This window comes from Pantherophis guttatus, chromosome 6 (assembly GCF_059756535.1).
Source record: "Pantherophis guttatus breed Tessera chromosome 6, ASM5975653v1, whole genome shotgun sequence".
In the NCBI taxonomy this organism is placed as follows: domain Eukaryota; kingdom Metazoa; phylum Chordata; class Lepidosauria; order Squamata; family Colubridae; genus Pantherophis; species Pantherophis guttatus.
In genome coordinates this window covers 42,681,404-42,706,547 of record NC_142068.1, presented here as the reverse complement: position 1 = coordinate 42,706,547, position 25,144 = coordinate 42,681,404, and the positions used below count along the sequence as shown (strand labels likewise).

At 37.6% G+C, this 25,144-nt stretch overlaps 1 protein-coding gene across 1 annotated transcript in view; it reads left to right on the top strand.

The window, feature by feature from the left end:
• Positions 1-7,845: 7,845 nt before the first annotated feature.
• Positions 7,846-25,144, top strand: part of NGEF (neuronal guanine nucleotide exchange factor) — a 68,231-nt gene continuing 50,932 nt past the window's right edge. The window contains exons 1-2 of the mRNA XM_034439731.3: positions 7,846-7,925; positions 22,591-22,930. Coding sequence (XP_034295622.2) covers positions 22,663-22,930 — 268 coding nt within the window. The 5' untranslated portion in view covers positions 7,846-7,925; positions 22,591-22,662. The remainder of the gene's footprint in view (positions 7,926-22,590; positions 22,931-25,144) is intronic.

Here is a 25,144-nt window from a genome sequence, read left to right as displayed (position 1 = left end):
AATGATCATAAGTCATTTTTTGCAGCGTCATTGTAACTTCGAACGGTCACTAAACAAACAAACTTCGAACGGTCACTAAACAAACTAAGTCGAGGATTACCTGTATCCCTAAAATATCAATGGAAAGTTTACTTTCTGTATCTATTTCTTGCCTTTTTGTGCTCATTTAGATTTTTGCAGCCTAGATCTGATAAACCTATGTAGGAACTAAGGACCAGGCTTGTGAGGGTTTTTTCCGCTTTTGAAAGTGTGTTTGTTTGTGTGTGTGTGTGGGTTGCCCTTGAGTCCGTCTTGACTCCTGATGACTTCACTGACAAGTCCATTCAGGTTTTTTGATGACTTTATTCAGAAGTGGTTTGTCCTTGTCTTCTTTCTAGAACTAAAAGAAAGTGACTAGTTGAAAGTCACCCATCTGGCTTTGTGGCTAAGGCAGGACCAGATATATCCTCATTTTTAGCTCATGGTTTTAGTTACTATCCCAAACTGGCTACCAAACAAGTTACTCCAAAAAAATAATATACGGGTAGTCCTCAACTTATGACCACAATTGAGCCATAATTGTTGCTAAGTGAGACATTGTTAAGTTTTTTGCCTCATTTTATGACCTTTCTTGCCACAGTTGTTAAGTGAGACACCGCAGTTCTAAAGTTAGGAACACAGTTGTTAAGTGAATCTTTGTTGATCTTTAAGTAACATATTTGTTAAGTAAATTTTGCCCCATATTACAACTTTTCTTGCCACCTTTGTTAAATGAATCACTGCAGTTGTTAAATTAGTAACATGATTGTTAAGTGAATCTGGCTTCCCCCTTGACTTTGCTTGTCAGAAGTTCTCAAAGGGTGATCACATGACCCTGCGGCATTGCAACCATCATAATTATGAGTCAGTTGTCAAGCATTCTGAATGTAAATCACATGAGCATGGGAATGCTGCCGCAATCGTAAGTATAGCTAGCATAACTAGCACTGATGATGTTACCTAGTTAGGGTAATAAAACATCTGCAAGAAAACAAGCAAGCTCAGAGAGCACCAAGGACCCCTCATATCATCCCTGAGCTACAAATATTCTCTTTTATTAATCATAAATATGTAAAACAGTCATAAGTCATTTTTTTCATTGCCATTGTGACTTTGAATGGTCATTAAATGAACTGTTGTAAGTGGAGAACTACCTGTACTTTTTAATATATGATTCATAGAAATTAATCTCAACATTATTCTATAAGAGAAGACTTTGCTAGGGTTTAAACAGCCCTTGTGCATTTAAGCTATGAGCAGGTCTTGGCAATAACGAGTTGACCACCAGAGGGCATTCTGATCTTTGCCCATTTATGGAAAATTACCAAAATTAATGTAGCAATCTCATCCAGCTTAGTTTATTAGTGGTAAAGTAATTCTGGACTTTTAACATTTGCAGTATGGTGACAATGGCTTTGGTTGAGGGATAGGAAGCTAGTTGTGGTTTATTGGGATTTTATTTATTATAAATCTATTTCTCGGTTTTCTTCAGTATCATATTCAGTCTGATTTGTTGTGTATGATCTGCTATTACGAATGGAAATGGCAACACTCAATTGAGACAATGTAATACTAGAAGGTGAACTTCTCAAGTTAGAAAATATCTACAGTAATGAACTGCTGAAGAAAACCAGAAGTATGAATTAAATTTTTTCTTATGCGGTGGCTGGATTAAAAACTGTGATGATGTCTAACTGTTGATCAAAGGCAAAGTACTAAAAAATGATACTGCAAAGTCTTTGGTGTATGGAATGTCAGAACCGTGAACTAGCACAAACTTAATATTGTCATTGCAGAAAACTCAAGACAAATGTTGACATTCTGAAAATCAACGCTGAAATAATTTTTTTACTTTTCACCAGTGGAACATCAAAACTTCTACACAGAGAACCATAAAAGAAATGGAACAGCCATCTTTATTAACAAAATAACAAAATGATTTCTATTTGAGTTCAAGCCAATCACTATTACAATGCACTATGTCTGTTTTCACCACAAAACTAGAGGAAGAAGAACCAGAACAGTTCTATGACAATTCACAGTACCTTGTCAACAGAACACCAAAAGAGATGATATTATACTGTAGATCAGGGGTGTCAAACTTGTGGCCCACGGGCCAGATGCGTCACGCACTGGCCATGCCCACCCTTAGTTCAGCGAAGGGGAGGAAAGTTGCAATACGTCACATGATGACAACATGTCATCGTGAGTTTGACACCCCTGCTGTAGATGATTGAAATGCTAAATTTGGAAATAAGCAGCATCTGGAATAATGGGAATATTTTGTATTGGGTATACAAAGTTAAGCAGGAGACACATTGGTAGAGTTCTTCCCAAAGCATTCATAATTTCTAGCAAATACTTTCTTCCAACAACCTAAAAAGTCATTCTGCACTGCATCATTGAATGCAGAACACTGAAATCTGAGCAAGTAGCAAGTAGAAATGAGGAATCTCTATTCAATCAGCTAAAATAAACAACGCAAAATAACACCATGATACAATCTTAACAATGCTACATATAATAATGCAGTTAAAGCAGATAATACAATAGTGGATTTCATTTGGTAAATAAAGTTTCTGAAGAACTTTGGGCTAAAATTCGTTAAAGAAACAAACAAAAATATCCCAAAAAAGATGAAATGGTTGTCTGCTTTGGTGCATTTGTGAACATTTAAAAAAATGTTATCTTCTGCAAACCTCCATGAAGCAAAGTATAGAGGTATAAACACATCAAAAATCAGAAAATCACTTGCAACAGACAGAATGCCAAGCTTTAAAACTCACTGTTTATTTGAACAAAATAGTGAACCACAATTTTAGCTTATCATCTCATGACAACATTTGACCATATTAGGTAACCATGGATGTGATGTGCAAATACATAACTCTGTTTTGATGTTTTCCAAGAAACTTTGAACAAATCACTGTTACCTTAATCTTGTATCTCCTCCATGATCTTCACTGCTAATATCAGTTTGGGTCAATTGTCTTATGGTGTAAACCAGGGGTGTTAAACTCAATTTCATTGAGGGCCGCATCAGGGTTGTGTTTGACCTCGGGGGGGGGCAGAGGGGGCATAGCCAGTTTGATATCACTTGTGTTGGGGACGCCTGTGGTGGCCGGAGCACTCTGCCAGCAAAAGCAGGCTCTAGAGCTCCATCTTTGGCTAGGACAGCCCTTCTGCAACCTTCTGCCAGCGAAAACGGAGCTCGGGAGGGCCATGCAAGCTCCATTTTCGCTGGCAGAAGCACCTTTGCTGTTTTCAGGGCGGCCCCGTGGACCAGATTTAAGCATCCCACAGGCCAGATGTGGCCTGTGGGCCTTGAGTTTGATAGCCCTGGTGTAAACAAACAGCATCCAGAAGACCACAAAGATAAAGGTAAATTCTGAAAAAAATAGAAGCAGAGATGTCAGTTGTAACCTGGACTATTATTATAACCTCCTATTGTCTATTCTAACAGAAACCTGCTTTCTATCTGCCACTAAAATGCATGTGGAAGATTTCTTGCTGAGAAATGTTCTTCTCATCCTTCTTCCCCTATTATTTTGATGCATGAGGAGATCGGCCTAGATTCAACACATAATGAGTCTCTTCCACTTGGATTAAAGTTTCCCTCCTACACAGAACATTTAGGCTTTTCTGCATGGTGGCAGAAATGCTCCGGGATTTAACATTTCAGAACCTTGAGAAAATGGCAGGTAGAATATGGGGATGTGGGGAAGAAAGGCAGCCAATTATCCAAAAGCAAATTATTCCAGGTTTCATAGGATATGAGGGGACGGAGACCAGTGACAAACCCAAAGTACTGACATGAGTACACTGAGATAAGACAGAAGTTTTAAAAGTGTTTTAAAAGCGTTGATGAACTTTGCTACATTTCACTATATCAGCATGGCTGCAAAGAAAATTGAGCAATAACTACAGGACATTGAGCCCATTCTATTTTGCCAGGGTATCATTTCTACCTATAAGATACAACTTGGACACAACATTTAAAAGTGCCCTGGCCAACATACACAAAACTCTGGGCCAAAGGTCTTCCTGACATAAGACCATATTCTGATGCAGGTAAAGGATATTAACACATGAAGCACATTCTTCACACTGTTTACCTGAACCCATATTTTATGTAACTGACTGAAAAGATGGAAAATAGCCACTAGGTATCTCATTTCTTTTTAAGCAGATATACTGTCCTACTCTTGATCTTTTGTACAATGGGCTGATGCATTTTTTATGAGAGCTAATCTGAACAAATCTGAGTTAAATGCTACATCTTTATTTTTTTATGCTCAAAGAAAAATTCCATTGGGATTAAGTAACTCTAAAAACAGACCAGGCATTGTAAATCATTCTGAGACTTTTAAATCATACTGAGATTAAGAGCTCTAAAATGCATCAGTGATGGATGTTTTGAATCAGAAAATGAAAACTATTGATAAATATTAACCAGGGCTTGGTGGCTCAGCAGATTGATAGCATTGTGATTAACACTAGCTATCTGCAATTATTGTAAATTTGAATCTCACCAGGCTCAAGGTTGACTCAGCCTGCCATCCTTTCTAAGGTAGGTAAATTGAGGACCCAGTTTGTGGGGGCAATAAACTGACTTTGTATAAATATGCAAAAGTATGAAGGCTATTGCTTAACGCATTGTAAGCCGCCCTGAGTCTCCGGAGAAGGGCGGCATATAAATCAAATTAAAAAAAAAACCCTATTCCAATTATCTTTTAAAAGTATTGTCTTGTATCTTTGTATAACACTTGCTTTAATTGATTGTGCTCATCATTACCTATCTCTAAACAGTTTCATTACTTTCTTTTACTGACATAATTAGTTTAAATTGTAGCCTTACCGTAGTGTAAAATCTTATTGTCATTGACAATGAGTGGTCCCTAATGTTAATAATGATAGTAATAGCAATGTTCTAACCTCACATCGAAGGTAATACAGATAATTCTTGTGTTGCAACTGCCTCATTTAGCATCCATTTGTAGTTGGGACAGTAATGAAAAAGTAATTTTGTGACGAACCCTTGCATTCACAATCTTTGCAGGTCTGTAAAGCAAAAGAAAACTGCAGTAAACATAGCCATGGTTTCACTCAGTGACCACTTCACTTAACGATCAAGCTGCTGGTCCCAATTGTGGTTGTTAAATGATGTCTACATGTAGAAGGTAATAGAAGATAAAGAAACCTGAGAAAATGTATGAACATTTACAAAGATAATTTTAAAATGTCAAATTGGGATACCAAAGTGATGAGATTTTTTTCCCGTTTAGTCCGCAAAAATGAAAGCATGTAACAGCATTCTTATTTATATTAAGTGAAACTTATACAGATTTTGTGCTCTGGGATTTTAGTGGGAAGTATCCCCCATTTATGGTCATGGTGGCTACCGGATGTTTTATACTTGCATTTGTGGATTAATATACAGATAGTCCTTGACTTATAATCATTCACTTAGTTACTGTTCGAAATTACAAGGGCACTGAAAAAGTGAATTTATGACCATTTTATATAGGTAGTCCTAGACTTCAACAGTGACCTTTCGAAGTTACAATGGCACTGAAAAAGGTGACTTATGACCGGTTCTGGCACTTACAACCATTGCAGCACCCCCATGGTCACGTGATCAAAATTCAGACATGTGGCAACCAATTCATATTTATGACGCCTGCAGTGCCCAGGCTCAAGTAATCACCTTTTGTGACCTTCTGACTAGCAAAGTCAATGGAGAAGCTATATTCGCTTAGCAACTGTGCTGCTAACTTAACAACTGCTGTGATTCACTTAACAACTGTGGCAAAAAAGGTAATATAATAGGGCAAGGCTCCCTTAACTGTCTCGCTTAGCAACAGAAATTTTTAGGCTCAATTGTGGTGGTAAGTCAAGGACTACTTGTACACTTATGGCCGTTGCAGCATCCCTGTGGTCATATGATCAAAATTTGGACCCTTGGCAACTGGCAGGTATTTATGACTGTTGTAGCGTCCCAAGGTCATGGACATGACCTTTTGCAACCTTCTGACAAGCAGTCAATGGGAAAACCATATTCATAGCAACCATGTTACTAACTTAATTTAAGCGATTCAACAACTGTGGCAAGAGAAGTCATAAAATGGGGCAAAATTCACTTAACAACTGTCTTGCTTAGCAATGGAAATTTTAGGCTCAATTGTCATAATAAACCGAGGACTATCTGTATGCCCAGGTGATAAGAGATCCTACAACGGAACTGCATGCATCAAAGACTGCATTAATGGCATATGCTGCATGTCATCCCTTAGAGACAAAAGATAATAAGCCACAAGAGTTAATAGAAATTTGGTGATTTCCTTTGGTAGATTATGGACAACATATGTTAATCTCTTTCCCTCCATCCAACCTGTTAACTTTTCAGTAAAAAATCAAATTGCCAAATGCTATAATTAACTACAAATTCTTATTAAGCTAATGAAAAACTTTCTGCTATATAGGCTTGATTCCTTACTGGCTTTATTGAGATAAACTAAAAATGAGTCACTTGGAAATGGAATAATATGCAATCCAACAAGTGAGGACAAAATCAAGCTCTTCTACATCCATTAATTTTTATTTGTTACTTTGCTGATCTTAAATTAAGGTGGTTGCAGTGATTCTCTTTTAGTTATAAAATGCAAATTAGATGCGTGGGTGCACTAATAAAAGGATTCAGAAATAATCTGAACAAGAATGTAATGACAGCATATTGAACAATGAAGCACTCATTTATAATATTGTATTCCACTTGTAATGTCATTTGTTATGAAAGAAGCATCAGTAGTTCCCAATATTTTTTTTATAAAAAAAACAAAACTGGTGAGTGGGTTACGAATATAAAGTCTTGGTAATTCTTGAAATAGGGTGATAATGGAACAATAACTTTAAAAAAGAGGTATTTTGATTGATAACACAGCCTATCTTGGTGAAAATTCCTAGATTTTTCTTTCAAAAGTCTTTGCTTTCATATTTGAGAAAGTATGTGGTTTTTTCCTGAATTGACTTTTTGCTCCGATATGTCATTGGAGTAGACATATTTTTGATACATTGGAAAAGGTGCCCCAGTAATCCAGCCACTCCTTTAAAGATTCTCCATCTCATGATTTTGAGTGAATTTGTCAGTTCCATTCATCCCTTGCCCAGTTAACAGATATATTTAGTTAACCATGACGGTGCTTATGATCTTACTTCAGCTTCCCTTTGCTTTACCGACATGAAAAGGTCATAAATGGAAGGATTGGTGTCAAAGCTACTTTTTCATCATCATCATAACTGCAAATGATCAGTATGTGAGGCATTTGCTAAGCAAGGTCTACCTGTTTTGGAAAATCAGTCAAAATTCATTATGTTTAATAGCTGTATCTCCACTTTGCCTTCATCATATATAGTATATGAACCTTTGTGAGGAAGAGGAGTGATTTCAAAATATGATGAATAAATAAAAAATAAATAGTATGCCTTCATTCTTTGCAGTCTTCACATGTCAACACAGTGGCTTTAGATTCTCAACCAGACATTATTTCAATGGCTTGACAAAGCCTGATGACTAAACTCTTAAGCAGCGCAAATGACGCTTGGCATTGTGTTTGCATTCAAATGAATAAAAGAAACCTGTTGCTTTAAATCAGGCTTGCTGTGACTCTGGAAACAAAGTAAACAGTGTCTTGGTAAAACCTTGTTCCAAACACATAAGTCTGATGACAGGTGCTCTGACTGAAGGTCATTGCTGTTCTCAAAAAGGATTTTCCCAGTCCAGGCCTCAGAACTTCACTGTAAGCTCTTTAAATCACTTTAACGAGTGAACAGAATTTGCAACTGTAGGTGAAAAGCTGTTGGTAGAAGATTTGGGTTGAAAGAGGAAACGGCTTAAACAGCAAAACTAGGTAAGTGAAAATTTTCTGTCTCTATTGCGGAGAAACGAGAATGGAATCTCAGACAGCTCGGAAGGATACAAGTCTAAAATTCAGTCTGTGTCAGGGAAAAGAAGCCAGTTCAAGGCCTGGGATTTCCATGTTCTAGTTTTTAATCTTTTCAATATTTACTCTGTTTCTTTCCATTTTTCTCTTATTGTAGGATATTTGTTATAGCAGAAAAGATGAAATGGTTGTGTGATGGTTTTTGATTGATGATGAAGGGAGCCCTCCATCTAGAATAGTGTTTCCCAATATCAGCAACTTTAAGTTGTGTAGAATTGGAGTCCATATATGTTAAAGTTGATGAGATTGAGAAGTACTGACCTGGAAGGTCTTTTAAAAAGACCCCCCCAAAAAAAGGTTTCCCCCTATTGTGGATCTTTTGTTTGCCCAGACACAACCCCCCTCCTGTTCTTAAATCACCTGGCATGCCCTGACATCATTTATGAGAATACCAACATGAGAATTCTAATTTTTAAAAGAATTAGTTTGCTTGTGTGTGTGTGTGTGTGTGTGTGTGTGAGATACGCATGCATGTGCATATGTGAAAGATAAAAGTTGATCCTTTGTTAGGCAGCATTTGTAGTGTCTGAGAGAGGAAGACTACATTTATGGAGGAAAAGTAATTTTTGAAATTGCGTGTAAGGCAATGGTAAAGACAAATGTGATGGTAAATAGAAGAGCAGAAATGAAAACCTTTTAAATTTATAGTTTAATTGTATATTTTCATTGAACTTGGAATAACCACCCTGAATTCAACAATCCTATAAATCAGCATCTTACTTTGAGTAAGCATGTATTCCTGTTATTAAAATATTATTCACTTTAACTTTGATAGGTATGAATGTACACATATGTAAATACTGATACATTACTGAGTTAACAGGTTGGGATAAAGACATACCGAGAACTTATTGTTCTGACAACTCTATGAATAATTTCAGTCCACACCCATTAATGTTCACATAGTTAAATAATCCGAAGTAATGCATAAAGAAATACACAACTAAAAAGGTACTCTGAAACAAAAACAGTGAAATGTTAACAGTTGCATCCATTTGCACAAGATTAGTTGACAATATTCTGGACCAGGAGACCTAGTTTATGGTCACTCATGCTTTGGTCACTTCCTAGTTGGACTACTACCACACTCTCCATATGGAGCTATCCTTGAAGACCATCCATACATTGAAATGTTATAACTTGTGCGGTATTGGGCACCCCCTGGTTTATGTGTATTTCCGAGTTGTTGAACAAATGTTAGTTTCTTCCCAGGTGCAATTCAAGGTGCTGGCTATCATCTTAAAAATCCTGCATAGCATGGGGCTAGATTATTTGTGAACTTATCCTTGAGGGTCTCTGCCTGTTCCACCAGGTTGCACAGGGCAGGCCTACCCCCCCCCCCCAAAACTTTCAGCCTTCTGGAATGCTGGGAAAAACTAGCTCTTTCTCCCAAACATTGGGAAACAGTGAAGTTAAATTCAGGGATATATATATATATTAATACACTGAAAAGCTTTGGTTGAGGAACCATGTTCTGCTTTTACTTTTTTTTGAGGGGGAGGATTATTGTTGTGAGCATACCAAAGTTGTGACAATGAAGATGGATGGCCATATAAATAAATATCCTATTAATTACAGTATATATTATAAATGAAATTCAGACAGAGCATTTAAAATAATCTGTTTTCTCTTGGAGCTCAGCCAACTCTGTGTCTTCATGTTTGCTAGAATGCTTTTGAAATGAACATGTTTAGACTTGCTTTTAAGAGACACAATGACGCTATCCTGCAGAAATCTAAAAAAGCAGGTAACATAGCCAGCTCTTTCTCCTATTTCTCATCCATACTTTTCCATTTTACACAGCAATGCTCATAACACATTGTAATGATGTCAATATGATGAAACATGCGCATCATGCTAAAGCTGCAGTTGTGTACTCGCCTCACATCTGAAGCAAATACATAAATCACAGTCTGTGCATAATGATGTCATCATGCACATGTCCTCAGTTGCCCCTACCATGCCCTCCGCAGGTGCCCATGGTCTTACATATTTCTTTATGTTTTCAGCATCTTCTAATCCATCACTATTTTGTCCCTCTCTCTCACACCACTTTCTCCTATATCTCTTTCTGTCTACCTGATTTCATCCATGCTTCATATTTGTGAGCCTAGTTCACTGCTACAGATCATCATAGGATAGTAGATCTGTTCAGATGCTACAATAAAACAACCTGTCTCAGAGGATGGGGAAGTCTCCTTGGCTGAATGTGTTGGATGACTATCTGTCAGAGATGTTGTAATAATGTATTTCTCTTCTGCACAGAAGATTGAACTAATTTCCAGGATCCCTAGCAATCCCGCAACTCAATATTTTGAACAGCAAGCAGCCCTGTTCTTTCCAAATTGCACTAGTGACATCACTGAGGTTCTGATCTCTATGCTTATAGGAGAGCTGTCTAAACAAGAGGGCTTTTGTATATATTAAAAGGTTTTCACATGAGCTGGCCTTTGATAGTTTAATTAAAGTTTTATTACATTACCTGGTCATGTGAACTATTGTTCAGTTTCAGAGAGTAGGGAGAGTAAAGCATTCAGTGTTATTCCTGATTTTTAAAATTTTTAATGGCTTAGAACTTTAGTTACAGAGGTTGTGACTCTTGTAGCATGAGTCAGACTGCTATAAGATCACTTGAGGAACTATTATGCAAACTTCAGATGAATAATAAACTTCTGATTTTTTCCCTGAAGACTTCCTGTTGAAAAATGCACCCTCTGGATTTGATCCCAAGGATCAAGATCTTCCTTCCTTCCTTCCTTCCTTCTTCTTCAAAAATGAAAATTAAGGAGTTTCTCATAGATTTTCTGTACAGTTTTTTATAAATAGGCTTTTGCTGCTTTTACCAATGAGTCAAAGATTAATGAAATAAAAACAAGGCAGAATTCAGATATGAACTTTTTTGTGCTGAAGTTGGGATCTATACATTTTGACTTTAAGAAAAATGTTAGTCTCTTTTTGGATAAAAATTTGGTGGGTCATGCAGAATGTTTTGAAGAAAAAAATTCAATTCTCTCCACAATTGTTTTTATTGGGTATAGTTAAGGGTTTTACATCGGGTGAAACAAAATTGATATTGTATATGATAACAGCAGCAAGATTGTTGATAGGTAAATATTGGAAAAATGAAGCTTTGCCCACTATTGAAGAATGGACTTTGAAGATGGCCAGTTTTGCAGAGATGGCGAAGATTTCAGCATACTTAAAAGATTGTTCACAAGAGACTTATGAATGGGAATGGAAAAGGTGGATAGAATATGTTCAGAACAAATATCAAACTAGAAAGTATCAAATAGCTTTTATTTGAAAATAATGTATTAGAAATATTTTAATGAAATGAGGTAAAAAGAAAAATCATACAGGGGAGGGAGGGGTTCAAGTTTACACGTAAGTGTCATACTAAGGGTTTTTGTGTGTGTGTGTGTGTGTTTTTTACCAGTTATGAGTATATTATAGGGAAGTCTGGGGGGAGGGGAGGGTTAGGGAGGGTTAGGGAGGTTGGGAAGTTTGGGGGGGGGAGGTGGGGGGGGGAAAGGGGTGAAAATGTAATTGTAAAACTTTTGCAATAAAAAAAAAAAGAAAAATGTTAGTCTGATACTAACATATTTATTTTATTTATATAATAGAATAAGCTTTGGCAGATCTCTGACCTATAACTGGATAATACAGGAGGAATTGTTTGATGTAGGGAGGCAATCAGAAGGATATAATTAAATTTAGTAGATGGAAAAGAAAGAAAAATGTTATACTTTATTTCATCTAAGGCCCAACATGTTGCCCTGGTTGCTGCAGCTGGCTCTCAAGTCTTAAGCAAAACATTCTCCAAGTCCATCATATTGTCCTGAAATATCATTTGCTGACTGGACAGGCAAGTATCACTTCATAGCCTGCAGCAGTACCCTTTACCTAGTATAGAATAATATACCACATTTCTTTCTTTGATATTGCTAAATCTATTTCATGTTGCCAATCAGGTATTTGTAGTAATTTAGAAGTAAACAAATTCACTTAAGATGATTGCCTAAAAATATATATCCCATTCGAGAGAAGAAAACTTCTAAAGAAAACAAAATATGTACACGAACTAAGTTGAACTAAACCAGTCTTCCCCAAACTTGGTTGCAGAAATCAAATCTCCAAATGTTTACACAAAATGATACTGGCTGAGGAATTGTGAGAGTTAAGGCTAAGTTAAATCTTGTGGGTATTTAAATGGAGTAGAACTTGCCTAGAATTTCTTTGAACGCCACAATTGTGCAACAATGATGTTGTGAGTCTGCATTGCTGTCTGCATGACCCTGGTAAGGTAGAAATGCAGTCCCACAAGGCTCTATAAAAATTAAAAATTAAGGAAGTTTGTTATTAATATGCATTCCTCCTCACTGAACGTGGCCAGGCAAGCCAAAAGTTCCCCTCGAGAAGGACCTATGCTGGCTCAGGAATTCTGGGAGTTGAAGTTCACAGATCGTAAAAGGGCCATAGTTCCCCACCCCTGCCCTAGAGGTTACCATGAGAATGGTAGAAGGGACTTGGTCCTCACCAAAACTATTTCTTGGGGAATAAGCTCAGTACATAAAGTTGGTAATATTCCAGGCTCTAGAAATACAAGGAAGGCACAGAGGTCAAGATCAGATGATATCAAAATTACCAGATTCAGTAGAAAAACCATGTAAAATATATTTCTATTCTTTTATTAATTGGCTTTTTAATCAATCACATTGCTAATCACATAACTCCTCGAAAGAGTTAATGTCACTTACTCAAGATCACTGAATGAGTAGCACTGTGGAACTAAGTATGAGCTTAGAGTTCTATTGATTATATTATTCTAGCTTATTCAGTATCATAGTATTAAAAACCACATTGCAAAAGATGGTAACTCCCAAAGAAATAAAATTATTTTAAAAATTATGGACTGAATTCTTATATTACAGGCCCTGAATATAGTTCTAACTGACAGACCTGGAAGCCATCTTTTACATTTGGGCCTTCAGGCCTGCCACATCTTCTACTGTGGAAAAATGGGAGGGGGGATTGTATGGAGTATGGGTGATATATAGTCAGAATAACATTCTTTTCTCAGAGAGTCAAGGCCACCTTATCCTGCAGCTGCGATGAGGTGACTGGGAGGCATCTCCAGTTTGGGATGGTGCCTGATTGGATCAGGTGATGGACATGTGGGTGCTGGGCAGGGATTTGAACTTTCTTTTGGGTGAGAAAAAAAATTTTTTTCCCAGATGTGCCAATATGACATCTAATAAAATGGAACTTTGAGGAAATTCAAGCCTCGGAGTCTTCTTTCGTTGGGGGTGTTACTTGGAACCCTGACACTAATGCTAGTTAGCAGCAAATAGAGTTTTCTGTACTCTTTATTACCTTTTAGTATTTTTCCAAAGTTCTATATCCCTCATCTGGCAGCCCTACTGTTTATTGTATCTCTAATTATATTTACCCAATGTGTCCACCTGCAGGAACTTGATATTGCTCATTGATGTTTGCTATGAGATTGGAATTGTATATACATCAATCCAAGTATGAATATGGCAGCCTTGAATGTTAATAGAGCATTTGGAAAGAACAAAAAAAAAACACCAGAAATTAGATGGGCAGTTTAAGCTAACAGCACTGAGCAATTAGTTCCTTATTGTAAGTAAGAGGAAGGAACCTGAAATTGCTAGTGCATGTTTTATGCAACTGAAAACCTAGCTGTGTTTTTTTCCCCTGTCATCAGGGTGTGGACAGGGTGATAGGTAACATAACAATTCATACTTTGAATTCTTGTAGACATTTCCTGAAGTCCGGTCAGAATAAACTGAAGAAAAAATATGCACAGGTGTAGCTTGAGGAATAAGGATGAATACAATTAAAATAATGACAAACACTTTTTAAATTTGAAAACATACATATGGCCTGTCCCTTTTAGAAAATAATGCTATATTTATTGAACTATTGGACTGAGAAAATATGCGGACATGAAAAAAGAGGGGGATAATTTTGCTTCTTATTTTAATGCAAATCAACTAAATTCATACTTCCTAAATTAACAAGTGAACTAGAACACAATCTTTTAAGCATTTGCATTTCTCCAAATTATGAGAGGCAATTAATTGATCCAAGTATGAATACAAAAAAAAAAACATGAAGTAGAAAAATTGGGTAAAATACAACTTCATAAATAATTAAGTATATGAAAATGGTTGTAAATAGATTATCTAAATTTTTAAATTTGTTATGATTTACTATAAATGTTTAGAAAAGAACACTGCTATTAAAAGGAACCAGCATGGAATAGTCAAGAATAAATCCTTATCTCTTTTTATGCCAGAGTGATTAGTTCAATAGTCCAAGGAATGCTGAAGATGCATCGTACTTTGATCTCAATAAATTGTATGATAAATTATGATATGACAGCCTTATTGACAAGATGGATAAGTATAAGCTAAATGGCATTGCAATTCAGAGCATTTGCAACTGATTAAACATCTGTAACCAAAAGTAGTTTAAGTATGGTTTTGCAGCAGCTTGGAACAAAGTATTGAGAAGGAACCCCCAAGGCTCAATCCTTCATCCTGTGCTATTTAGCATTTTTATAAAGAATTTATGGAATGAAGGAATGTATGAATGTTTACCAGATTTCCAAGCCGCAGCAAGCTAAGAGAATACCTTAGAGGACAAAAATCATAATTCAAAATTACCTTAATAGGCTTGAACATTAGGCCAAACCCAACAAGATGAGGTCTGTGACAATACTAAGGATCTATATCTCAATAGGAAAAATCTAATAAATTATAAGCTTGGGGAGATTTATCTTGGAGATGTGTGTAAAATCTACATGTACTAATTGTCAGGCACAAACAACCAGGTCCACGTGTAAAGATTCAAAATTACTGATTTATTGCTCAAGCCTGTGCACATGAGTCTTCTCAGACTAATAGTTTACACCTGTGTAAAACTAGATAAGGGTCAACAGCATTCAAGAAGGGGTTGGACTTTGTCCTTCGTTGACTATAGAGATTCTAAACTGATGCCTTGCTTGATTCCTCCCCTGACTCTGCCAGTCTCTCTTACACAAATGGACTTGTAAGTAGCAAGGGAGCAATTGTGTTACAATGCTATGACACAGACTATACTTTATGTATATCCATGTGACATTGCAGCACAAGTATAGAAAGGCAGGTGGCGCTACAATGTACATTTCATCATTTTGTTTTCATAATAAATAAGTATGGATATCTAAACATGTACAGCACAGCAATTTAACAAGTCAGTGTAATCTTGGCCTGCAATAATTGAACCACCAAATTTTATATGCAAAGTTTGAAATAGACCATGCTTGCTTCCTCCAGAGCTGAAAAATAACCTTAAAGTATTTGAAAGACTACTTAACTGTACTATTACCAGGCATTAATCATTTATGTCTGTGCCTAACAAATCTCTCAGTTAAGACTGTCACCCTCTTTTTTGTACAATTAATAGATCCCCCCCTAAACAGTAAGAGGTTCCACATGAGTTGTTGAGAAGGCAGCAAATGCATCAGTACACAGATGCACAGCTATTGGTTTACAGTTAGTTTTGGAGGATGAAACTCCATTTATTTCCCTGCTAGCACCATGGAGACAACATAGATTATAAATAGAATGGGACCCAGAATATACTGATGCTTAACACTTGCTGGATGAGGATATGAACTAACAAACTATCTTGGCTGTAACATCTAGCTTGCATCAAAATCAGGTCTGACTCTCTTGCTTAGCAATGGAACTTCTGGTTTCAGTTGTAGTTGTAAATCGAGGACTACTTGCATGGGAACAACCAATCAATATTCACTTTCAATGACTTAGCAACTGTAAGTTTAATATAGTTATTTCTGAGGGGCAGATAGTGTCATGGCTCTGCTGGACATGTCCTTTGATGAGGCAGAGGACCTAGGGAAAATAGTCTTGGTGTGACCCAAAGGTGCTTTTTCAAGAGGCAATTGGACTTTCTAGTTTTTCTCTGAAGATGTTTCGCTTCTCATCCAAGAAGCTTCTTCAGCTCTCTCTGAAGAAGCTTCTTGGATGAGAAGTGAAACGTCTTCAAAGAAAAATCAGAAAGTCTAGTTGCCTCTTGAAAAAGCACCCTTGGGACAACCATGACCTGGATTACTCAGAATCTTCATAGACAGTTTTGGTGTGAATGATTCAAGTAATGGCGCAACCAATGACTCCATTCTGACTGAGGAAATTCCTACAAGCCCCCAGGGTGCCTTGCTTAGCCCTATGATAGGCTCTTCAAGTGTAAAATTCAGGCACTCCATCCTAAGCAGAGGTGTATGATAAAGATTTAATACCAGAAAGCAGAACTTTGTAGATCTGAAAGATTTGCCAAGAAGCAAGCCTACAGAAGAGCCAATGCTGAAGAATAAACTTCCCCAGTTATGTATGGGGTAGAGATACAGCATGGCTGATTTCTTGGTCTTCCTCCCTAAGAATGTTTCAAACCTCAGCTGTCATGTTTGTGAGCCACCCAGAGTTTGTTAGAAGGATGGGGGAGAGGCTTTATAAATATTTTAAATAGATAAACAGGATTTTGTTTTGTTGTGCTGTGCTGGGCATTCTACCTGGATTCCTGTTTTTGATCAATGCCAAGTTTGTTGACTACATTCACAGTTACCATTTTAAAATATTGGTAAAAAGGATTATTTTCTTCTTAAAGTTCAACCAGAGTTTGCATATCACTGGACTGAGGCAGGCATCCAGTTTCCCATCTTGTTGGCTGGCAGCCAGTACTGCCAGCATATAAAAGATAAGGAGTAGAGTACAGTCTACAGGTAGTCCTTATGACTGATTGCTTAACCAGTCAAAGTTATGATGGACTTAAAAAGAGAGAGAGAAAGACTTATGAACCTTCCTCAAAGTTACTATTGCCACCCTCCCTCTGTTGTTCATATTTCAGGTTTTTGGTAACCATCTTGTATTTATAACGAGTTTGCAGCATTCTGTGGTCACATGACCAGGATTTGAAATGCTGTTTTGCCATTTTCTGGCAGAAAAAAACCCAAAAGAATGCCCATTTGAATATGCTGGACTTACTTAAAAACTGCAATGACTCACTTTATCACTGTCAAAAATAAAGTTATAAAATGTAGTCCAGTCATGTGGTCATTTTCCTCTTCTTTCAACCTTTTCCCACTTCCATCATATATCAATTCAGTAAACCTGAATCACACTACCCCAATGTCTTATTTCATATTACTTTTCTATTCACTCCAATTCATTTGGTGCCCATTCATTCCTGGTCCTATCTCTTCTTGTTTTATTACACATGTTTTTAAAACCTTTACCATAAACCATAAATTTAACCCATCCTGCATCAGTTTCTCCTGACACTTCTATGTAACCAAATGGGAAGAAGCAAAAGTTTATATATAGCTGTTTTTATTTTTGACAAACATTCATTCCCTGAAACAGATCACACACTTACGCTAACTTTCCATTAACCTTTGAACATCTGAAAATGTTTATAGCTAGTCCCCACCTCACAACAGTAAGAATCTCCCCTTCAGTTATGTAGCCCTTTAGTAGACTCTGAATTAAAGTACTTAGCCCTTCTTTGGTGTTCCTGTCTATCTAATTTAGCTATTCCAAAAATCAAATAAAGTTTACATTGAATTCATTTAGAATTCATATTTCACTGACATATACTGTCAGAATGGCACAAATACTTTTAGAAATATAACACTGATGTACCCTCCCATTTCCCATTCCCTGTTTGCTGTGAGACCTGTATTTGCATACCTATTGAGTATCATGGATTGTCTAAAATGGCTAACGGCTGAGCCTTCAGGAAAACCCTTCTCCAACCCCCCACCCCAGTAAAAATCAGTACATCTCCCAAAGTTTGTTCTTTGCTTGAGCTAGGAATATAACAAAGAAATTTGTGAGCAAGCACAGCTACCTTTGGTATAAAGCATGATATTGAGGAACAAGGAAAGTGGAGATGAAAGATGCATCTCCACCCCCCAAGTTAAGTTGAAAAGTTGTCTGATTCTATTTGTTTTCTTTAATTCAGTTTAAGAAGATTGCAGTTTTACTACCATTTTACTTGAGCAAAAGCCTCCCTGAATTCAAGTGAATTCATATCTGAATAGGTGTTTATAGGAGTGCAAGGAGCGATTTAGCCAAACATTATATATAATTTTACATTGGTTAGGGGAAAAAAGGAAGGAATCAGTTGTGGCAATCTGCTGTGTTCTTTGAATAGATGTTTTCTTGTTTAAGTCTCTGCACTGTAATATAGCGTTACCTAGAATTAAGTCACATTCTGGGCTCTTCCTACTCACTAGTTCTTCAGGTGGCATAAAGGATACCAGCATAATGTACTGCCTGAAAGGATTGGTGAAGCACATTACCTTGTATACAAAGTAAAACTGCTATGAATTTAAGGGGAAAGCATTATTGTAAGACCTGACTAGGAATGTTTGACTTAGGACTCCCTGAGGTATTTGCTGGAGATCAATGGAAGGCAAGAAAAAAGAAGGGTCTGGGACATGCTGTGGTGATGTGCAAATTAGGAAAGACCATGGATCATTAATATGTACATAAAGTGCAGCTTTTTTGACATAGGCTCTTCCATGGAGAGGCATGTGGAGCTGATGTGCATAGAAGTCAGTGGTGAGTTTCAAAATTTTTTACTACTGGTTCTGTGGGTGTGGCATGGCTTGGTGGGTGTGGCTTGGTGGGCATGGCAGGGGAAGGATACTGTAAAATCTCCATTCCCACCCAACTCTGGGGGAAGGATAGTGCAAAATCCCCATTTCCTCTCGATCAGCTGAGACTTGGAAGGCAGAAAATAAATGGGGGCAGGGCCAGTCAGAATTTTTACTACCGGTTCTCCAAACTACTCAAAATTTCCACTACCGGTTCTCCAGAACTGGTTAAAATCTGCTGAAACCCATCTCTGATATAAGTGGTGCACCTAATTCAGTGGCCCCCAAACTTTTGAGCACCAGGGACCAGTTCCATGGAGAAAGATTTTTCCATGGACCGGAGGGGGCAGGGTTCTGCATCTCACAGATGGGGCTTTACTTAGTTGCACAGACCAGTTGCTGGCATGCCGTGGACCAGTGCCAGTCCATGAACCAGGGGTTGGGGACCCCTGACCTAATTGATATCTGCCTTATTACTAAAAGTACAAATAATATTTCTTTAGGGCTTCAGAGACCAAATGTGTATCTTGGGGGAGGGAAGAGAAAAGCAAATAGCGTATATTATGCTACCCTGGAAAGCATAATGAAATAACCAGGAGCCCGTACCTGATTTTGAAAATGTTGGCAGGCTTGACTTATTCCTTAGTATTCTTATCAGTAAGTAGTGAAAAGGCCCACCCAGATAGTTAACTATACCTCTTGGGATAAAAGAATATTTATTTATCAATTAAATATCCACAAAATTCCAAAGATATAGGGATCACACAGGATTGTTATATTGTATGTAAGATATATATATGTGTGTTTAACTAATGTTAATTGTTTAAAATTAAAAACAGTTAAACACAGAATGTTGTTTTAATAATTGGCCACCCAGAATCAAATTTTTAGATGGGCAATTATACAAACCTGATTGATCAATCAATCAATAAATGTTTTACCAAGTAGAGTCCAATTCTCTCCTTTACCTTCCCTTCCACCATGCGTAATTCACTTGAGGCTGAATATACAGGTAGTCCTCAACTTTCAACAGTTCATTTAGTGACCATTTGAAGTTACAACAGCACTGAAAAAAGTGACTTATGACCATTTTTCACACTTGTGAGCGTTGCAACATCTCCATAGTCATGTGATTAAAATTCAGATGCTTGGCAACTGACTCGTTGCAGTGTCCCAGGATCATGTGATCACTTTTTCCAATCTTCTGACAAGCAAAGTCAATGGGGAAACCAGATTCGCTTAACAATGGTGTTGCTAATTTATCAACTGCAGTGATCCACTTAACAACTGTGGCAAGAAAGGTCATAAAATGGGGCAAAACTCACTTAACAAATGTCTCACCTAGGAACAGAAATTTTGAGCTCAATTATGGTTGTAAGTCGAGGAATACCTATACTGTAGGGATCTTTGAATGCTAGGGGTGGTTGGCACTCTGAGGCCCTCCCCTCGAACCTTTTTATTTGAAGAAATTGAAACCAGAGACTCAAAATCTTTGAGAGAGACTCAAAATCTTTCATCTTTGTGTTAGTAAAGGTTAAAACATATCCCTGGTATTTTTTGCATTGAAAGACAGGAGGAATTGCTGCTACCAATGATCAGAGAAGCACAGGTTGAACCCATGCCAAGAAACAAACTGCCTCAGGGAGACCTCTCCCTGATTCAGTGAGGGAGGAGGGAAGTTCATTCATATTTGCAAGATCCTGGTACAATTGCTGTTCTTACATACATACATACATACATATATACATACATACATATGTATAGTCCCATTCTAGATGTACATTGAGGGTACATGGGGGGAGGGGTCAGCCCAATTTATGTCAGCATGATTTCTTTTTACATCAGAATGGGAAGAAATATAGCAAAGTATCACTGAAGATGAAAGCTTTATTTGCAAAATATTTATGAAATACTGTATGGTGACATAAACATTAGATGAAATAATAAAATCTCCTTGGTTTGTGATCAGGCTGCAAAATTAACCTTAATTTGAAGTGAGTTTGGAAGTTATGGTTTATGCTAACTATGGTTTGGCATGGTATGTGATTTGATAAATTGTGTTTAGCTCTCTGTCTCCAGAAGCAATTCCACTACAGTCGTGATGGCGAACCTATGGCACGTGTGCCCGAAGTGGCACATGAAGCAATGTTGCCTGGCACGTGCAGCGTTGCCCATTCTTCTTTCGGATTTCTGGCACGCATGCGTGTGTGATGATCAGCTGGACATTTTGCATACAGCAGTGCCGGAAATTGGAAGAGCTGGTCTTCCGTTTTCCTATGTGAGCATGTGCGCCAGCCAGCTGATCATCTGATCATCCAGAAGAGTAGCTGGCTTAAACCGGAAGTTCAGTAGCTGAAACTAGAAATTCAATTTCAGGCTCATGGATGCGTCCTGGGCAGCTCCTCTTCCTGGTTGTGGACCAGATGCACGTGCACTCCCTTTTCTGCACTCAGTGCCAAAAAGGTTCGCCATCACTGCACTATAGCAACAGGAAAGACCTTATGAGTTCTGAGAGGATAGGGGGAAAATAGCACTCCATATATGTGTCATATATTCTAAATCTCAAACCATATTATCAATTAATTAGCTATAATTCAATTAGTATTTGATGCAATATTGTGTTGAAATGGGTGGCAAACAAATTAATAAATAAGAATAAGGCATTAATGGTTAATGCATACTGTAAAGATATTAACTGCATCTGGAAGTAAAGGCTTTAAAATAAACAGACTTTCTAATCTTTGATATTGGGATTTTACAATTATTGCTACTAATGATTTTGGTTAACTAGAAAAGGGTAGGCTTACCAGATATCTGAACAGGCAAAAGAAGACACTGACAATTGGAAAGGAAGACAAACTGAGATGGAGAAGGAAGACACATTGTTTAACTTTCTTGGCATCTGTGATAAATACTACAGTATAAAACTGCTCCAAAAGTACTTAGACCTACATGCACATGAGATTATATTTTCCAACATCAGAAAGACTGGTTTTTCAATGGCAGGAATGTGCTGGAGGGTTAGGAGACAAACGTCTTTAGCCAGTAACTGATTAAGGTTTAGTCAATTTCAAGTAGCAGAACAGGCTGGGAAAGGAAGGATAGAAATATCTAATTAAGGTCACAAAAGGGAGCTTGTTAACTTGCATTAGCCCTTATTACAGAAGTGCTGTTGTGAAGAAAAGTTGCTCATGAAGAGATACTCAAAACCTGGACAATATTTCACTTTAAGACTATACCTACTGGACAGAAGACATAAGGATAAAAAGGAGAATATGTTCTCCTTTTACTGGACTTCTGGTAACCCTAGTCAAAACAGACTTCCCCACTGCTTAGGCTGATTTATTGTACCAGTATATTGTATGTCATCTAATCTTGCTGAAGGAAGAGAGGCACATGGAATAAGAGATGGACGTTGGGGAAGCAAAATTTTGGTTTAGGATTTTAAATCTGGTTACCTGATTTTTTTTTTCTATTTCCAGCCTCTGTTTAGCTTATTGTTAAAGATAATCCTAGATCAGAAATGTGTTTCTTCAAGGACCTTGTGTTTGAATATTTTAAAACATCATTTGTACTGTTTTCCATTTTAAAAGATTCTATTGAAGTGCAAGCTAAATTGCAATGTTACTTCATAACTTTTCCATGTAAATGCAGTTCATAGTAGTACAATTGTGGGATCAAGATAGTTGTGAATCATATACAGATTAATGTTTTGAAAGTATTATGAATGATTTTTCCTTCAATTAATGTGTCAATCTGTTTAATGATCTTAAAGCGGTATAGAATAATAATCAAGAAGGGTATCAATTTCTAAATGGTTATCAAGCAACGATTTATACTTCATATAAAAATATATTGTACTCTTCTTCTATTTTTTTTATTCTCAAGCAGAGAGATCTGATGGAATGTACGAAGCTTCCTCATTTGCTTCCTTGTTATTAAAGAATAAAAATTGTTGCTATGGAGAAAGAAAAACTGGAAGAGGTACAACGACACCATCGTGGGAGATCAGCCAATGGTATCCAGAAAGATAGTCCTCCACAGGCAATATCAAGCCTGGACTTGATCTCTGATGATGATTCTGAGGCATCTGACAGTATAACTGAGAAAGAACCAAAGACACATTACATTCCTATTCGAAGAAATTCCATATATTATCGTTCTATCAGACGTCAAAACAAAAAGAAAGCAAGGAGTAGTAAAGAAGTTCAAACAGAACGTTTTGAAGGTAAGTAGCTGCCTAAGTGAATAGCCTTATTTCTTTTCCCACTGAGATTGAAAACTATGGATACTAATAGGAAAAGCAGGGGGAGTGAGACAATGTTAGTCTACAAGGACTCTAGAATCTGGGTGTCTGCCTTCAGACAGCTATAGGGTATCAAGTTACAGTAAATCTGAAAGGGAAAAAAAAGGTTTGAAAAGAGAAAGTCAAGCATGGCAAGATCTGATAAATTTTATTTAAATTGAGTCTTAATTTACTTTGCCAAACCTGCCGCAAAGGAAGGAAAAGAAATTACCACAATATTTTATACAAATGAGGAACCTTCATATTTTTACTCAAAAGTAGAAATGGGATCATAGAAATGAATCTTCAAAAGCGTAATAGAGTATGATTTTAAAATTTTGAGATATAAGTAATTCAAATCCATACACATTTCTGTCCCTCAACATTACAAATAAATTTTTGTATTAGCATCTATGTACACAATTCAGGGATTCAAAATTATTTACTTATTAATTTATATCTTGCCTTTATTATTTTTATAAATAGGGTGGTCAATATATCAAATACACTTTCCTTCTCCTATTTTCTCCCTAACAACAGCCCTGTGAGGTGGGTTGGGCTGAGAGAAGACTGGCCCATAGTTATCCAACTGGCTTTCATGGCCTAAAGCAGGACTTGAATTCATAGTTTTCTGGTTTCTAGCCTGGTGCCTTCATGACTAGACCAAACTAATGGTTTTGTTCCTGCCAAGAAGTGTTACTCTGATGCCCACTTGAAGTCCATTATTTTTCCACAAGAGGAAGGAGGCCACCTAAGAAGCAGCAGTGTTTTTACCTTCCTTGGGACAGATGTTCATCTTGCTCTGTATGACAATATAGGTAGTCCTCATTTGTTTAGGGACCATTTGTTTAGGGACCGGTGCCTGGAGGCCGTGGCGGTCTGAATGGGAATCAACAGGCTCAGACTTAACCTAGACAAGACCGAGTGGCTGTGGGTATTGCCTCCTAAAGACTATGTCGACTGTCCATCCTTGGTTCTGTGTGGGGGGGAAGAAACTGTCCCCCTCAGAACTAGCTCGCAATTTGGGTGTCCTCCTAGACTCATAGCTAAGATTAGAGCAACATCTGGCAGCTGTAGCTAGGGGGACCTTTGCACAGGTTCACCTGGTGCACCAATTGCGACCCTACTTGGATCAGGAGGTTCTCCTCACAGTCACTCATGCCTTTGCCACTTCACAGTTAGATTATTGCAATGCGCTCTACATGGGGCTACCCTTGAAGAGTATTCGGAGACTACAGTTGGTCCAGAATGCAGCTGCGCAAGCTGTCGTGGGTGCACCTAGATACACCCACATTACACCAATTCTCCGCGAGCTGCACTGGCTTCCTATTGGTCTCCAGGCACAATTCAAGGTGTTGCTTATTACCTTTAAAGCCCTACATGGGTCAGGGCCAGGCTATATTCAAGACCGCCTTCTACCGCATAGCTCCCAGCGACCAGTAAGATCTCATAGAGTTGGTCTCCTCCAGGTCCCGTCAGCTAAACAATGCTGGCTGGCGGGCCCACGGGGGAGGGCCTTCTCTGTGGTTGCCCCAGCTCTCTGGAACCAGTTACCTTCTGAGATCCGGACTACCCCCACCCTATTGGCCTTCCGGAAAGTGGTGAAGACCTGGCTTTTCCAGCAGGCCCGGGGCCGTTGATCTCGCTGTTACAATCTTGTGAGATCCGGCCATTGAATGGTGTGCATGGACTTTTAATGTTTTTAAAATGTTTTTATAACGTTTTAAAATAATTTTCCTATGTTCTTTGTTGTATTATTTTTTGCTGTAAGCTGCCCAGATTCCCTTTGGAGTTGGGGGGCATAGAAATTTGATAAATTAAATTAAATTAAATTCAAACTTACAATGGCACTGAAAAAACTGAGTTAGGACCAGTTCTTGCCCTTACCACAGCATCCTCACAGTCTTGTGAATCAAAATTTGGAAACTGGCATGTATTTACAGTGGTTGCAATGTCTCAGAATAATCACCATTAGTGATTTTCCCAGCTAGTTCCAACAAGCAAAGTCAATGGGAAAAACCATGATTCACTAAGCAACTGCAGTGATTCATTTAGCAACTGTAACAAAAAAAGATTGTAAAATTCCACTTAGCTGCTGCCTTGCTTAGCAACAGAAATTCTGGTCCCAATTGTGGTCATAAGTTCAAGATTTCCTCT